Genomic DNA, 18,855 nt, shown 5'->3' with positions numbered 1-18,855 from the left:
ATATAAATTAATTAAGTTTTGTTTTATTTTTTTACTCTAAATTTAAAATATTGTTTTAAGCTTAAAAAGATAAACTTCACATTATTAGTACTAGTATTCAAAAGAAAAAAAAAACTACAAAAATGTAAAAAAAAAAAAAAAAATACCACTTCGGTTTGGGCGGGTTGACCCGACCAACCCGCCCAAACTATTGGACGGGTTAAATTTATTTTTTTCTTAATTGGGCAAGTTACGGGTTCACTTTTGCTAACCCGATTATGACATTGGACGGGTAAAAATGCCTTGTAACCCGACTAACCCGCCCAATGATCAGCCCTAAAACGTTGTATCTTAACCAAAAATTTTAATCATACTTAGTTACACAATTATGGCCAAATGACTCGATTAGCGAGTTTAGCACTGTTTAAAATGTACACCGTAACGGTCTCTAGAGATTAGGGCGTTATAGAGTAAGTAGTAAACTTAGGGATATATTCTCGTGGTTTGGGCTGCTCGGTAGTCTTAGGTTTCTTATTGTTTTTCTGGTTATCGCTACTTCCAGCCCCATTACTGTGTTTACCGTTCTTAGCCCCATTCTTACCTCCCTCTGCCGGGTTGGTGGTATTCCCAGCATTTGTTTTCCCCTGCTCAGCAGTTGTTTGAGCTAAATTATCTACCTTTCGCTCGACTTCTTCAAGCTTGATGAATTCCTCTGCCCGATCAAGGAACTCCTGGGTGGTTCGTGCAAACTTCCTTTTCAAACTGCTCCAGAATAGATTCTTTACTTTGATTCCTGAATTGATGGCTATCAATTTACCGTCATCATTAAGGGATTTCACTCTAGTGACTTCCCACATAAAACGTTGAATGTAGTCCTTCAAAGGTTCATTATCTCTTTGTTTTCTGTCCACCAGGTCATTCGGCTCGGCCGGAAGGGGCATTGCCGAAGAAAATTGGGAATAGAATATGCGTACAAATCCATCCCATGATGTAATTGACTCTGGTTGTAGCTTGAAAAACCATTCCTGGGCGATTTCTGACAGGGTGGCTGGGAAGATCCTACACCTGGCATCATCCCAAACCCCATGTAGATTAGTCTGCAGCTCAAAGTTGTGAACATGGGATATTGGGTCCTCCAGTCCAGTGTACATCTTCCATGTTGGCATCTTGAATTTGACAGGTATGGGCAGCTGATTAATACATTTAGAAAATGGGGAACCTCTCTGCCTCTCCATTTCAATATCTATTAACTTGGGGGCTGTCAAGTCCCTTACCAGTCAGGTTAATAGATCTAGCTGGGCCTGGATGTTAGGGTTTGCAGCTGCCTGGGGTTATGCTGCATTACGGACCTCATCCATTCTCGGGTCCCAAACAGGCTGAGACAGAGCTATGTTGTTCGAATCTCGATTATCCCTGCTACGATTAAGAGCATCCCGAAGGTCTTCACCTCCCATGGGACCCATTTAGTTGAAAATAGAGTTTGGTCGAGGCCTGCCCCCTGCATTCTGGCTGTCTGCTCGGCCTGGTGCTAGAGGTACTTCCTGAAACCCTCCACCTCGGGGTGGTTGGTTGTTTGGGATATCCTGCCCTTGTGGGACAAACGATCTTTCGGGTTGGTTACCTCTCTGACCCTTTATTCTGTTGGCCTCGATCTTTTTGCTGGCGAACTTGGCTCACTGCCTCATCATGGTCATACCCATCAGTATAATGGGGTCTGTATGCACTACTAACTTCTGACTCCTCTCTCTGAGATCTTGGTTAGTATTCCTGGTGCTGTTTGTACTGACCAGGTTGTTGCTGGTAGTTTTGGGGCTGACCACTCTTACTCGGCGCTGGTGCTCGGGGGTTTCCATCCCGTCCCGCAGCACTAGGATTTCTATCACGACCACTACCTTGAGATCTTGGCCGAAAGTTTCCTGCTTGGTCCTATCCCATGTAGCGGCTTAGGAGGACCCGTTCATCAGCTAGTAAGGGTCGCCTGATGTTGTTGGCTTGGGCGCCCCGACCAGATCTATGACTCTTGGTTGGACCCTGATTCCCATTCTAAGGTTGAGTCTCTGGTCCATGCATGTGATAACTCCATTTTAGTGTCATTTTAGAATGTGTTTTTGTGGTAATCCTGAGTCTTCATGTTTGTTTTGTGCAATATTACACTTTTTTTTGTCTTTGTTGTAGGTCGGTGCGCCGAATCATGAATTAAATGCTAAAAGAAGAGGAAATGGTGGGAAAATGGAGCTTTTGGTGGTTGTTTGACTCAAATTGGCGCTAAGGATGAGTAATAATAATAAGTTTTGATGAACAAAGGATGTCAAAAGGTTAAAATCTGAAGAAAAAAAATGGAATTAAAGCCGCAACATGGGCTTAAGGGTGGGGACTCTAGTAAAGTCAGAGGCTGAAGGGTTGCTGAAAGGAATTAAAGTCACAACTTGGTCAATAGAGTCGCGGTGCTAGTAGAAATCCGAGGCAAACCCAGGAGGTCCATGGAGAGGCGGCCGCGATGCCTGCATATGTTAACCAAATTTTAAGTGCTTTAAAAAGACACGGGTCGCGACCTAGGAAATGCCAAGTCACGACCCACCTATGAAAAAAGAGGAATTTGTGTTTTTTTAGTATAAATTCAGACTTTAGGGTTTAATTAGGTTGAGGTCAGATTTTAATTACGAATTTAGAGAGTAAAATTTGATTCTGAGACAAGTTTTTCTGCATTTTTATATTTTTTATTTCCTCTTCAAGTTCTTTATTTTTATGTATACGAATAATTATTTTGTCGTTTTAGTCATGTCTAATATGAACTAAACATCTCTATCTAGGGGTTAATGTAGTCACTTGGAATTCTATTTAATGTTATTGTGATGTTCTATTAATTCTTCTTCTTTATTCTAATTTATAAAATGTTTACTTAATGCTAGTAAATATCTGATTAATATTTTCTTGATTTATGATTTTGATTCAAAATTGGAAAGATGAGAATTGAATATGCTATTGTTATATAGACATAGGTTACATATTGGACGAAAGTACTTGTATGACTTGTGTGGTAATTAGGTTTCTATGCTTAATATCTACTATATGTTTAAGTTTATCACAGAGATGTAGAAAATCTGGATATAGGTTGTGATCTTATATCTTGAAAAAGAATAGGAATCGAGTTATTAGAATAGGAAGAAAGAAATTTAGAACTGATTAATAAAATTAATAGAATGAAAAGTTGATGAAGTTAATACCCTAAGTCTTTTTATTATTGATTTTCATCCTTTGATTAATTGTTTTGTTTTTAGCTATTGAAATTGTGTTTATAGTTAGATCTATTCATCTTGATTTTACTTGCCAAATAGAAAGTAAAGAACGATTATTGGTAATTGGTCAATAGTCTCTGTGGGACAATATCCGTTCTTCCAGAATTTATTACTTGACACGACCACATACACTTGCGTGAATATTTTACCAATCAGCATGACACCCTCACCAAAACCAAAAACAAGAGGACGTTGTTGGTTTTGGGCAGTAGTTCCAGTTGCAGTTCCCATACCTTGGGTTTGTTGCTGTTGTATGTAATTGCGGATGGATTCAACAACCTCCCTAGTTCAGCGCTCCATGTCTTCCTGACGAGCATACCATCCCGGGCACGTCGATCCATCCATTATTGGAAATTTGTTCTTCGTTTTTTGAAAGCCTCATTAATGGCCTCCTGGGCGGTGGCTCGCCCCTGGTTCATGGTGGCAAGCTGATCTTGCATCTTTCCCATGACTTCCCTTAGTTGATCGATTTTGGGGTCAAGTCCTTTTATATCTACGTGGGGCTCATACCGTCCAAGACCTGCAGCTCTTGGTCCTGGCTGGTCGGTGCCCCTTGCAGCAACTCCATCTGACGTTCCTGCATGGGTGATTCCAGTGGAGGTAGCAACTCTGCTTCCTGGTGTAGTGGGCCCAGTGGTTTGCCCCTCGACACTAGATGGATTCCTAGGCAGCAAATCACTTCGCTACCCATTCAAATTACTCATTGATGGGACTTGATGAGAGACTTCAGCCTCGGGCTCCGGAAGCTCTTGACTTGACCTTCTTGTTGAAACTACCATCCTTGGAGCAATGGAATTCGAATGTGATTGTCTTAAGCTCTTAATGAGAGCACTAAAATACTGACTGTCTTTTTGGTCAACTAACGCAAAGTCAAATTAATTAATTAGAGAACTTTCAATTAGACAACCAATGAACAATAAATGAGACAAGAACCTAGCTGTTGATGCTCATAATCTCATCAATAGAAAGTATGAGGCTGAGGCAAGGCCCCTAGGCCAACGTCGTCTCGGGAAGCCATCACGCCATCACAACACAAGTCTGGGTTCGGTTCTCGTGGAGTCGATGCCAAGTGGACCACGTTGGCAAGGCATAAGTGCCAAGGCTCAGTAGCCTCGCGAGACCCATCTCGCCCACGCACTCGGCCCCACGGCCTCGCCTATGCCCTCGGCCCCATGGCCTCGCGAGATGCCTAGACCACGCCACCCAAGTGGCCTCGCGAGATGCCTAGGCCACACCCCTCAAGTGGCGTCGCAAGAGGTCTCGGCCATGCCACACAAGTGGCCTCGCGAGATTCCTAGGCCACGCCTCCCAAGTGGCCTCGCAAGATGTCTCGGCCACGCCACCCAAGTGGCCTCGCGAGATGCCTAGGCCACACCCCTCAAGTGGCCTCGCAAGAGGTCTCGTCCACGCCACACAAGTGGCCTCGCGAGATGCCTAGGCCACGCCCCTCATGTGGCCTCGCAAGAGGTCTCGGCCACGCCACACAAGTGGCCTCGCGAGATGCCTAGGCCACGCCTCCCAAGTGGCCTCGCAAGATGTCTCGGCCACGCCACCCAAGTGGCCTCGCGAGATGCCTAGGCCACACCCCTCAAGTGGCCTCGCAAGAGGTCTCGGCCACGCCACACAAGTGGCCTCGCGAGATGCCTAGGCCACGCCTCCCAAGTGGCCTCGCGAGTCTCGGCGCCCCTGGCCTCATGAGGGCCACATCCACAACGCACTCGACCTTGTGAATAGCTAGGGAGCCATGCCCTCAAGGGGGTCGCAAGGAGAGCGTCTCGCCACGCATCCTTAGACATCCTCCAGGGCCACATGCCTATCGCTTAGACTCGTGAGTGACCTCAGGAGGTTTCGGATACCCCATACCAAGGACCCAAGATCTCCACCTCACACCAAGGGTCCCATTCCTTACACCTCGAGATCCCTATGCTTAGGAGATCCAGTACGAGTCGAATGGGACATATTTGTACGACCAAGTACTAAGTACGGATACCAGTGCCAATGAGATTGCTGGGGTAAGGATCATGGTCCGTACGTCTACGGCCATAGGTCAGAGCCGACACCACTACCTCTTGCGCCACTACGCCTGCCACCACGCTTCAGAAAAGTAGTGGAGACATCCTCCTGACACATGCTCCTGTACAGGTTGTACAACCACGACCTCTGAAGCCACTCCCCTGACACAGTACGTATGTACCACTTGGTCCCCTGGACCACTATGTACCTAAGGCCATTAGAGCCTACTATAAAATGAACTCTAAGACCACCTGAAAGGGGGTTGGAAATTTTACTGTTGCGGAGTTTTGAGTGTGAATGAAAGACTGAATTTTCCATTATTGTTCCATCATTGTTCTTGAGTTTTTGTTTTTACAGCTTTCCAATTAGCGATCTTGATTTGATAATTTTTCCAACTTAACTTAGTTGACGAGTTCTCACCGTCAACACTAGCAATGATGAGCAATAAATAATAAAGAACACCAGGATTTATAAAGTTTCAGCCCCAAGAATTGGTAATGACTTACTTCCTCTTAGATTTTATTAATCTTAAAGGATTACACAAGATAACCAGTGAATACAGGTAGATTTCTAGGTGTAAAAGACAATACAGAATGACAGAAATCGCTGCTAAGTACCAAGCCAAGTTGCTCGGTATGTTTCTGGTGCTGGTTGGTAGACTACTTTTCTGAACCCCCTCCACTGTGGTGGAGAGTTTGTATTTATACCGATACTGTTGCCAAGGGTTGCGCTCGAGCGTAACTGATGGGAAAGAATCCCTATATTTTTGCAGGTGGTTGCTATCCTACTCTTCAGGAGCTTTGACCGAGTTTTTAGGCCTGTCAGGCACAGAGTGAGTGTAACTGTCTTCGCCCGTGCAGGTATGTTTATTCGTCATACTGACCAGCCTGTACCGACTGTTGGATGCCATGCCAAGTAGTAACTTGTCGTATACCCTGCAGGTATATGTCGACCAACCTGCCGAGGGGTCTGCCCAGTCTACTCCGCGTGTTTAAGATTAGTGCCACGTTAGATATGCCAATTTTTTGGATAGCAATGATATTCACATGCTTGTATGTTTTTATGTTTTCTACTATGTATATTTTTTTGAATATATATTTATAAGGAGCATGGATATAAACGTATATAAATAAGATCCTACAAATTGTTCTTTGTTTTATTAAAAAAATTAATTTTAAAAATTTTAAAATCTATTTTTCTATTAGCTCTTAAAAAAATAATTTAAATCTAAAAAATCAAAGAAAAATTATTAAAAATTCAATAAAACTTTAAATTATTTAAAATTCCGTTTAAAAAAAGTTAAACAAAAAAAAAATTAAACTCACTTAAATAAACCCAAAGTTAAGCTTGTTCATATTCATAAATTCATATTTACAAACTCAAATTCAGTATCTCATCTAAATTAAATATTTGGTTAATATAATCCATTAATTCATCAATTAATATATTCTAGTTCACTTACAAAATAAAGATGCAAATTTCTCATCTAATATCAACAATATAATCCATTAATTCATCAATTCACAAACTATTAATGTAGTTATCCACATGACAAATCTAAAACTCGAGAGAGAAAAGGATTTGTATATTTGATTTGAATATTTAGATTTTCTTTTAAAATTAGAATATTTGAAATTTATACTATTTTATATATATTTTTAATTTTTAAAATTTGAATTATTTAAATGAATTTTTAAATAAGAAATAAATGATGTGCTAATTAATTTTAAAATTTTAGTATTTTTTTTGTGAGGTATTTTTTTTATTTTTTAAGAATTAATAAAAAATTAAATTTTTAATTTTTTTATAAAAGTGAACATGATTTGGTAGAGGTAAAAATTTGAAAGACAAAAATGCTAATTTTTTATACTACATTATTGTTTAAACAACAAAATGGAACGGAAACTAACAAAATAACTATGTTTATGTAAATATAAAAGTTTAAGGAAAAATTTTAACAACTTGTATATTTTAAAAGTATGATAGTGTCAAAATTTCAGAGGCAAAAATATTAATTATTCTAAAATATATAGTGAATTATTATTAACTATTCCTTTGAAAGATTGGACTATCAAACAGTCACCTCTCTTTTAACAAAATTTATCCATGTTTTTGTATAATGCAAAAGAGATGGGAAATATACTGTCATAAGTTGTGTAAAGTTAATCAGATCAAATGTATTAATCTATTTTTGTTGACTATTTTTTGTAAAATGCTAGAAATAATTATAATACCTATCAATGATATATAACTAGAATCAAATTATAATTATAAAGGATCAACGTTATCAATGAAATCATTATTCCATATATTCATGTGCATGGAAGTAGAACAAGAAAACACTACTGCAGCCAAACATGACGTAATTAATGTTGCGGTTGCGGACATAAAACTCAACAGTGTGATAAATTAAAGTCAATGTGTAAATATAGTTAATTAAGCAATAATTATATAAGGGTATGTTTGTTTTGATGGAATGCAAATAGAAATGAAATACAAATTATAATTACTTTGTTTAGTTTGCATTGTAAACCTATGGAAAGTCTTTGCATAGTAATCAAAATTCCACTATAAGTTTTATTATTCCTACAGTCAACCTATAAAAATGAGATTTCCATTACAAGACACAATAAATAGCAAATGAAATGACTGTTCTTCTTTTTTTTTTCCTAAATTTGTAATATTTTAAAATATATATATAAAAAATTAAAGTAGGTATTATTTCATTCTATTCCTATACCAAATCAAACAAAAGAAGAATTATAATTTCAATGTTGATTTCATAAATAAGCCAAACATCATAATCAATTATCATTACTATTCTCATTCCATTTCATTAAACCAAACACCACCTAATGATAATTGTCATACCAAATATTTGTATTTTGTTGTAGTTATTTATTTAATTCTTATTTTGCAATAATACCCAATACAAATGGTTTATACCTTTTTATATTATGTACTTTGTCTCATTACTTGTTTGAACTCTATATTTTGACAAAAAAATTTGGACCCTGTATTTTGTAAAATTGTTCAAAATAGACCCTAAAAACCAATTTTGATGAAGAAAAAATAAATAAATATGACAAGACAATTATTAAGCAGAATGATTGTGCTTTTGTTCTGAATAATTTTTTTGCCAAAATCGGGTTTAAGAGTCTATTTGAACCATTTTACAAAACACAGGGTCCAAAAAGTAATTTGTCAAAACACAAATCTCAAACAAGTATTAGGTAATGAGACAAAATACAAAGTCCAAATAAGTATAAACTCTATTACGAAAACAATGTTTTAGTTACTACTTCATCCATATTCTCTGTCAATTGTTGACTTAGCAGGCACATGTCAACTCATAATTAAAATTAATAGAGAAACACATATCAATATGGAATTGGTGCGTGTCCATTGAGTCAGTAATTAACAGAAAGAAAAGAAAACGAAAGAGGTAGTAATATAATTACTATTTTGGTAACATTAGGTATTATTGCCGCAAAATTATAACAAAGTACAAACATTAAGAATTTATCCCTTCAATTACCCAATTATATAATTATCTCTATCCATTCAAATATTCTGGCTAGAAAAATATACATATAGAGACAGAGATTAATTAACTTTAATATTTGGAAAAATAAGCCTAAGTTTTATTTGGCATGTGTATGAACATCTAAAGATGACCCTATATTTTAATTTTGAAAACGGAAAATATCAATTTGGCCCTTATGTTTTGCCCGAATACTTAATCAGCTCATGTATTTTGTTAAATGACAATTTGAACCCCGTCTTTTGCAAAACATATCAAAATAGTACCCTTGCCCAGATTTTGGTCAAACATATTTTTCAATGACTAAAATGCCCCTAGTTTTATAAATTAGTCGATATAATAATTTGAAATAGAATATTATTAAATTAAAAATAATAAAAAAATTATATAAAATTTAAAAAAATAATAACAAATTATATTTTAATAAATTAAAAACAAATAACATAATTTTACTAAACAAAATAAAATAAAATTTAATTAACTCAAATTTCAGCAAAATCTAAATAAGATTAAACCCAATTTTTTTATCATCGATCAATCAAACACACAACAAAAATAAACACAAATTTATATCACCACAATGATGAATATTTGTGTTCATTGATATCCTCATGAATATACTCAAACAAACCCACATTTATACCCAGAAATCACAAAAACACAAATCAACAACGAAATACATTTATCAACAGTCAACTCAATATGTTCATCAAACATACTCAAGCAATCAATCCCTTCATCTACACTCTAACTCAATAATCAACGCATAGTTATAGTTACCAAAATGTCCAATTTCTTTCCTTTTAAAAAAAAAAAAAATCAAATCTGACCCCATATTTGTCCCCAATCAAACCCAATGGATCTATCACCTAACTTCATTGCGTAGATGTTGTCGTCCTCGTGACTAAGATATTTAGGGGTGGCAATTCGTGTAAACGTGTCAGATTCGTGTCGACACGATTATGACACGACACGATTAAGGTCAACACGAACACGACAACACGATTATTAAACGTGTCAAAAATATGAACACGACACGATTATTAAACGGGTCAACACGACACGAACACGATAACACGATTATGACACGATTAATCATAATTATACGAAAAAAATCAGAAAACCTATGTAAAGTATTCATGTTATCGTGTCTGACATGATTATGACACGACACGATTATTAAATGGGTCGACACGATTAAAACACAACGCGATTAAGGTAAACACGAACACGACACGATTATTAAACGTGTCAAAAACTCAAACACGAACACGACACGATTATTAAACGTGTCGTGTTCGTGTTTACCTTAATCGTGTCGTGTCGTGTCATCGTGTCGTGACCCAAATTGCCACCCCTAAAGATATTTACTATGAAAAAAAAATGGCATTTACAGGATTGAACTATAGAGAAAAAGAAAAAGAAAAAAAGACCTTCAAAGTTACTTCCCATTCCCAGATTCACCCAAAGTAAGAGATGGGTTGGCTTAGATTTCATAGAACCACTTGCACCAAATCTTGGGTCTGGGTTAGAGACGAAGAGCGTTGAGGTGAAGACAGATCTGGGCGAGGATGAGGATGAAAGGCGCTGGAGGCGGAGGCCAATCTGATGTTAGGGTTGGGGACAAAGCGTCGATGTTGAGGCAGATCTGGCTGGGGTTAGGAACGTAAGGCGTTAGAGGCCGAGGCAGATCTGCTGGGATCACTTGCACCAAATCTTGGGTCTGGGTTAGAGACGAAGAGCGTTGAGGCGAAGACAGATCTGGGCGAGGATGAGGATGAAAGGCGCTGGAGGCGGAGGCCAATCTGATGTTAGGGTTGGGGACAAGGCGTCGATGCTGAGGCAGATCTGGCTGGGGTTAGGAACGTAAGGCGTTAGAGGCCGAGGCAGATCTGTTGAGGTTTAGGGATTAAAATTTTTGGTTAAGATGTAACATTTCACTAGAACGTTTAATATATATATGCTGGGATCCCAAAATTATAATTTCAGAGTCTGTTACAAGAAAATATTTACAACAGGCCATTATATGTGGCAAAACAGGGTTTAACCCTATTTCCCCTTTAAACCTCGGCCGTGGCGGACGAGCAGCTGCATATGTACACGTCATCACCTAAGCTCTCCAACTCAAGGATGGTCCAGCTTTCTTTTGCCTTTACCTGCACCACATAGCACCCGTGAGCCGAAGCCCAGCAAGAAAACACAATATAACATGATATAATTTCAACAGTGATTGTATTAATTATTCAGGACCAACAGTCCAAACAAATAGGTGACTATCACAAAAGTCACAAATATGGGGACAACACCCTTTAGCCATGTGGTGATAGGATCACCAGGGCTTAACAGATATCAAAAGGTCACTAATATGGGACAACACCCTTTAGCCATGTGACGATAGGATCACCAGGGCTTAACAAATAAGTGAGTATCTCACTAGCTTTAACAGGTTAGGTGCATGGCGATTAGTCACCAACATAACCTTCCTCCTGACTCTAGAGTCATAACTGTGGAACAGCGTTCCCTAGCCATGTGACAAGCAGTCACCGAGGCCGTATGCCCTGGCTCTGAATAACTAGTCTCAGACTAGCCAAGCGCTTATAATTTTCATTGACCTTCCGGTCAGTCCAACATTAATACCCCATATGAGTCATTCAATGTTGATATCGATTAGATCTAATCTTCATTTGGCTCGGCGTTCATGACGCTATGCCATTTCTGACTCTTAGGTCAATAAAGCACGACCAGTGTTCAACTCATTGTGAACTTGACTAATAAATCACAGCTTCACAGATGGATCTAACACCATTGCCGATTATGACTAATAAGCCAGTGCCATACACAAGTAAGCCATGCCACCAAATATATATCATATGTCCAATATCCATAACAAGGTATTCAGCATGCTTACCTAACAAGTACTAGTACAATTAGGACTATGCACGAACACAGAGACTTAAGCTCTAAACAACATCATACTCAATGTGTAAAGCATGTCTTATTCACATGTTTCTTGTGCATCATATGCATTATATTCAACAATCCAACATGCACCAATAATAGCCATGCATGTCATACTTAATAATCAACCAACATGCATCAAGAATGGCCATGCATGTCACATATACACAGGGTGCAGTTTTCTTACCTCAGATTCGAGCTAGAACCAATATAAGAACGACCCTTGAGAATGATCAACCTTTAAGCCCCTAGCGGTCACCTAATCATAACCAAATATGGGACACCATCAATAAAATGATCAACATAGGTTACCAAACCAAAATCTAGCCTCTGGGACAACAATCCAAACTAATCCAAGTAGTAGGAACACTCCTGAGGCCTATAGCTAAGTTCCCGAGGTCAAAACGAGCAAACAGGGTGAAAACAGGGCAAGGGCTGCAGCCCTAGCACCTTGGGCCGCGGCCCCCAGAATTTCCTCAAGCAAGGGCCGCGACGCCCTTCATCAAGGGCCGCAGCGCCCAGCAGGTACAACACTCCCACCTGCTTCTTCAAAGCAGGGCCGCGGCAACCCAAGAACAGGGCCGCGGCCCCCAACTCTGGGCCATTCCCAAACGTGTTTTTAACACTCCAAAGCCTCCAAAATCATACCTAAACATTCCCCAATCATCAAATCAAAGTTCCCAAGCTTCTCAAAGTTCCAAAACCCTCAAAACCAAAGGTTCAAACCAACCAAAAACTCAACAATCCACAAAGTCCAATTCTAAGTTTAAAAACTTTAAAAACTCAAAACTTCAAACTTAGATTACCTTTGATTGGGTTGTTTTCCGTCAAATCCTTCGGTTAAGAAGCTTCTAATCTTTCCTAGGATCGCTATGCCTCGACCCTCGCTTGATTCCGACTCCTAGAACTCGAAATTCCTTTAAGAAAGCTTCGAATGGTAAAATAGGCTATCGGAAAGGGAGAGAGAGATTTTCTAACGTACGTTCTTATCTGACAAGCTACTTCAAGCTTAAGTAACCTCAAATAAATCCTAAGGCTCGGGGTCTCGAAAACACCCCCGGGGACATTATAGTCAAAACTTCCAGAATTTCATCCTGATCTCAAATACTCCAAATTTATCATCAAATAAACATTTCTATTACCCCAAACTTGACCCCGTTATGACAAAACCGCTAACTCATAATCTATGATCGTCTCATGCTGAATAGCTCGAATATATCTCCATAATAATAAGATCTCATTCACAAATTACAACATGCACCCAATTTACAAATATGCCCTCAACATGCCAAATTACCAAAATGTCCTTATCATTATAAATACACCCATATGCATGCATTTATCATCATATAATAATATAATTCACATTAACAAGTGTATGATCATTTAATGCCATGATAAATCAATTATGGCCCTCCCGGCCTCCTAATCAAGATCCTAATCCTTATTAGGAAATTCGGGGCATTACAGAGAAGATAGATTTTGATTTAGTTTTTTCTTACTTTAGTTTTGTTCAAAATTTAAGTTTTAATTAAATGTTGATGTATCTATGTACTTGTCTTATGTCGTTTAACTATGGTTTATGGGTATGCGTTCCTAGTAGTGGGGAATTTGTTTATAGTTGAATGATGATGTGATTTTTTAATACAAGTAACCTGATGCTCTATTGTTTAAGCAAAGGAATATGTTGGCCATTGGACTGTCAGTAAATCCCAAAGTTCATGCTCATGATAATTAATGTGTTTTTTTTTATAGGAGATGAAATGAAAAGTGTAGTTAATATGTTTTTTTTTTGGAATTTTTATTACTTGATAAGTTTGGATTTATTTTATTATAGGTTTGTAGTTTGAAATTTAAATTGAATATCTTAATTGCACAATTTTAATGTGAATAAATAACCCCTAGATTGAGGTCCAACACCTCTTTTGTTTTTAAAAATGGTAAAAAAAAAAAATTAGTTTTAGTTGTATTATAATAATATTTTAGTGCAAATAGCCCAACACCTTTATCAGTTAAAATGGTAATTTTTTTTTTATTAAAATTGGGCTGAGACCCAAATTGTGGTTGTTTGAAAAGAGTGATAAAAATGAATTTTAGATTTTTAAAATGGTAATTTTCTATTAAAATTGGGCATGAGGCCCAAATTGTGTGAAATCTGAAATCCGCCCGAAACTCGAAATTCAAACTCGTAGAAAATTCGTGTATATTCGGATGGGTTTTGGTGGCTATTTTGCTAAATTTGAATTCGATAAATATGAACCCGAAAATTTGAAATCTGTCTGATGTTCACCCCTAACGTGTAATACACATTTGCTTAGTTTTATTAAGTTTTTATGATTGTCATATAAATTTTAAATAAATAAACAACCTACCTATATATCTATATAAAGGAAAGCTTTGAGGAGATGAGGTGACATCATCTTCTTCTAATCTTCTATTTTCTCTATTCTGTGATTTTTTTCTAATTTTTTATTAAACATTTATTAAAAGAAATAATTAATTAACAATTAAAAAAAATCCCTATAGTCTCACATGGTTTACAAACCACTATGGGTATTATATGTTGGGAGAGAGTGAGATAACACCACCACAAAAAATAGAATCTACACAAATTTTGAATTGACAGAGACTTAAAAAAGATTAAGAAAGAACATGCAAACCCAAGAAAAACAATGGTGTTGTTCAAGTTTTGATGAAGCTTCAAACCCTAGACAAATTCACCACTTTGAACAATCCTTTGAGCAAACCATACACAAACCAAGGCTTATACCCATTGTAGAATGCTGTCCTAATACTCTATTTCCCAGCCACCATTGATGCTTGAAGCCTTCTCTTGAGGAAATGGGGATTGAGATTGAACAAGCCTTCAACTCTCTAAGTCAAGCACTTTCTTGGAGAGTTCTTGGAGAAAACTAGAGATTCTTGGAGCTAGAGAGAGAGATAGGGTAAATAAAGATTGGAGAGAGTGATCAAGTCTTCCAAATCAATGTTTTTGACCCTTATATACAATAGGCACCGTCATTAAGTCCAATCAATAAGATTAGACTTGTAAAACGCGTAATTTGGAGCATTTATGTAAGTCCACATTATACAGCAGGCGACGCTTCAGGCGATGTGTCGCCTCTTGGGTGGCAACGTATCACCACCCTTTCTGACTTTGGACACTTCCAAAGGTCCAAAAAATGCTCCAAATGCCACCAAACTTTTTTGGGAACCCTTAGATACTTTTATGTATCACTTTGGATCCAATTTTGCATTTTATTAGTGCCTTCAATTGAAACTCAAATTCACATCTTCACTATGTGAATTCTACTAAGTATTTATACCTTGCTTGCATTTTAATACTTTGTCATTTGTATTTAACCAATCATAACAATCCCCCACTTTGTTAAATACAAGCCACATTCTATAGCTCAAACAATTTTTGTGCATAAAATAAAGTGCCTTTCGGTTTGAACTTTATCTTAGTGAAAATACCACAAAGTATCATCAAAATCATTAGTAGCTTAAAGCTTGAACCAAGTATTCCATATGATAAAACCGGTGATACCTTACACACCTCCACCACATCTTTTTTTTCCCACTTTCTCGTTTAGCACTATCATGGCCATTTGCTCATCTCTTCATGGACTTTATGGGGAGAAACTCCAACTCCCATGAGAAGCGACGCCACCTCTAAGTCCACATAGGTAAAGTTCTTACTGCATCTTTGCTACTTTTATAGATGCTTGTTACACTCAACTGAACTTCATTAAAAGCCCTAGGCTTAACCCTAACTCGGTAGCAACCAACACCAACCATCTGGGATGGAAATCATCATAAATTTTAGTGTTGAAACTATTCACTTATCAATGACTTGTTCTTACCCATTGAACTCTTTCCCTTGATTTGTACAAGTTGAAAGTTGAGTTGCCATCATTGGTGAATCTATTATTCTAGGAGTTTCAATCTCATCCCTTTTGAAGTAGAACTTACTGACCTTCTCACAAGAGGTTTTCTAAATGGATCCGTTAAGTTCTCACTTGTTTTAACATATGAGATCGATATGATTCCACCTTGAATCAATTGTCTCACATATTCATGTCTTAGACTAATGTGTCTTGACTTTCCATTATACACACTATTATATATTATAGCGAGTGCAGATTGCCTATCACAATGTATTGAAATTGTTGATACCATATCCGTGATTAAAGGAATATCCATCATGAGATTCCTAAGCCACTCGACCTCTTTATCGATTGCCGCAAAAGCTATGAACTCTGCTTCCATGGTTGAGTGTGATATACACGCTTGTTTCTTAGAGCACGATGAGATTGCACCTCCTCAAAGAGTAAACACCCAACCGGTGGTGGAGAGATTATCTCCAATTCTCGATATCCAATTAGCATCAGAATATCCTTCAAGTATCTTTGGAAAGTTTGTATAGTGAAGACTATACTCTTTGGTACTGTAACGACCTAAATTCCCTAATATGGTTTAATGCCCGGATTAGGGGGTTGAGAGGGAAATAATTGATTTATTATGCTATTATGTGATTAAATGCATGATTATATGATGATAATTGCATGCATGTGGGTCCACCTTTCATTGTAAGGGTATTTTGGTGATTTGGCCCATTGAGGGCATATTTATATATTTTCATGCACATTGGTGAGGTATGGATGAGGCCACATTATTATGTGAATATGTTTGAGCTATTCGTCATGAGACGATCTTAGAATGCAAGTTAGCGGTTTGGTCATAACGGGGTTATCTACCGGGCTCGGGGTGAGTCCCGGGGTAATTTGATGATTAGTACATTACCGGGAATTAAAGGGTAATTGGATATGATTTATTAACTATTTGAGAATATTGGGAATAACAAGAATTGGAGGACGTTAATTATGATTAACGAGATAGATGAGAAATGACGGTTTTACCCTTGGGTGGCTTTAAAAGGAATTAAATGACCTAGGAGCATTTTGGTCTTTTGGCCATTAGATATGTTCAATGTTGGATGGCTATAGAAGAAATTAGACAGCAAAACAGAGTTCCCTTCCTCTACCTCACGATCATCTTTCTTTCTCTCTTCCCTTTGGATTTTTGAAGCTTTATTTGAGGATTCAAGCTGGAAATTAAGGATTAAGAGTTTAGGATTGAATTGCTGCTACTAGAAGGGATGTTATTCGTGATTGAGGTAAGGTTCTTTAGCTTGAATTATGAGTTTTACTCTGTTTTTGGTTTGGTTGAAAGCTTGAGAGTTTTGATTATAGAATTGGGTATTTAGTGTGGTTTTGAATAGTTCAAGGCTTGGGTTTTGTTGTTCAAATGTTGGTTGTGTTGTGGTGATGATTGGGGTTAATTTTGGGATTGATTTGAGGAAGGTTTGGTTGTGTTTGGTTTGAGAAAAAAAATAGGGGAAAAAGCCGGTTCATGGTCGAGCTGCAGCCTTGTTCTTGGGCGCTGCGGCTCAAACTATGCGAAGGAGAAAATGGTGATGCCGGGCTATTAGAGCTGCGACGCCAGTTGGGAGTGCTACGGCTCTAATGTTGTTAGAGAGGGCTTTGGGCCCCTGACTAGAGGGGGGCTGTGGCTTAAAGGCTGGGGTCGCAGCTCAAAATGGGAAATTTGGCCGAAATGGGTTTTAAGTGAAAGAAACTTGAACCTAAGGGCTCGGGATCGAACCTACTACCCGGTTTAGTAGAATTCGACATCCCGGAGGTTAGGTTTTGGTCTGGGAACCTTTAATTGTTCATTTTATTAATGGGATTTCATATTTGGTTATGACTAAATGACTGCTAAGGGATCAAAGGACTGATCGTTCTCAAAGGTCGTTATTTTATTATTTCATGCTCGAACCAGAGGTAAAAAAACTGCACCCAGTATGTGACATGCATGGTTATTGATGAGACATGTTGAGTGCTCTATATGTGGACATTGATTGCATTTAAATGCTTAGCAGTCTTGCTTACTTGTGAGTGGTACTGACTTATTAGTCAGAATCAGCAAGTTCGGCAGTAGTACTGAGCACTGGTCGTATGTAATTGACCTGTGAGTTAAGAACGGTATTAGCATGTTAAATGCAAGCTGAAAAGATTAGATCTAATCGACATAAGCATTATCAGCATAAGTATGAAATGCTTGACCGACCTTAAGTTCGATGAAAACAAAAGCGCTTGTCTAGTCTAAAGGCTAGTTACTTAGACCCAGAGCCAAAAGGCTCAGGTGACCGTAATGTCACATGGCTTAAGGTGCGAAGCCCAAGTTCGTTACTTATCTGGTTCAAGTTTGTGACTTATTAGTTACTTATTTGATTCAAGTTCGTGACTTATTAGCTACTTATCTAATTAGGGCTACAAGCCCCAACATAATTACCAGAATCATTATTGATATTCATTTATCTGATTGGACTGCAAGCCCCAGAATGATTACCATAATTATTTATTGATATTACATACATGCCGCAATAAGTTTTCTTGTTGAGCCTTGGCTCACGGGTGCTATGTGGTGCAGGTAAAGGGAAAGAAAAGTTCATCCGACCTTGAGTGGAGAACTTAGGTGGCGATGTGTACATATGCGGCCGCTTGACCACCACGGCCAAGGTGTTTTTCAGAGGAACTAGGGGTTAACCCTGTTTTTGCCGCTTAGGTCGGCGGGTTGTAATTTTTACACTGTAATGACCATTTTGGATTGTAAATAACTTTGTAAACACTTTTATGGGCCCATGTACAGTTTTATGTTTTAAATAAAATATATCAATTCCTTTTGATCGAGATTTTTCACCTTAGCCTATTAATAACACCTAGATGCACGTTTAAAACCAAATGACTCGTTTAGCGAGTTAAGCACTATTTAAAGTCCATAGTAACGAATCTTGGAGTAACTAGGGCGTTACAGGTACCCTTAAGATAAACAAGTATTCTCTCAATAGCTTTCCCATGCTTGATACTTGGATTCCTAGTAAACCTACTAAGTTTACTAACCACATATGAAATATCCGCTCTTGTTTAATGAGCGATGTACATTAGGCTACCTATAGCACTTACATATTCCAATTGAGTCGCCGCTCTTCCTTCATTCTTT

The 18,855-nt window shown here is 37.9% G+C and overlaps 1 protein-coding gene across 1 annotated transcript; it reads right to left on the bottom strand.

Annotated features, from left to right (window-relative positions):
• Nucleotides 1-434: 434 nt before the first annotated feature.
• LOC133795702 (uncharacterized) lies at nt 435-1,214 on the bottom strand. Its single transcript, XM_062233159.1, has one exon. The coding sequence runs from the start codon at nt 1,212-1,214 to the stop codon at nt 435-437; it is 780 nt and encodes a 259-aa protein (XP_062089143.1).
• Nucleotides 1,215-18,855: the final 17,641 nt, after the last annotated feature.

The sequence above is a fragment of the Humulus lupulus genome, chromosome 8, assembly GCF_963169125.1.
Source record: "Humulus lupulus chromosome 8, drHumLupu1.1, whole genome shotgun sequence".
Taxonomy (NCBI): domain Eukaryota; kingdom Viridiplantae; phylum Streptophyta; class Magnoliopsida; order Rosales; family Cannabaceae; genus Humulus; species Humulus lupulus.
This window is presented reverse-complemented; position numbering and strand designations above follow the sequence as displayed.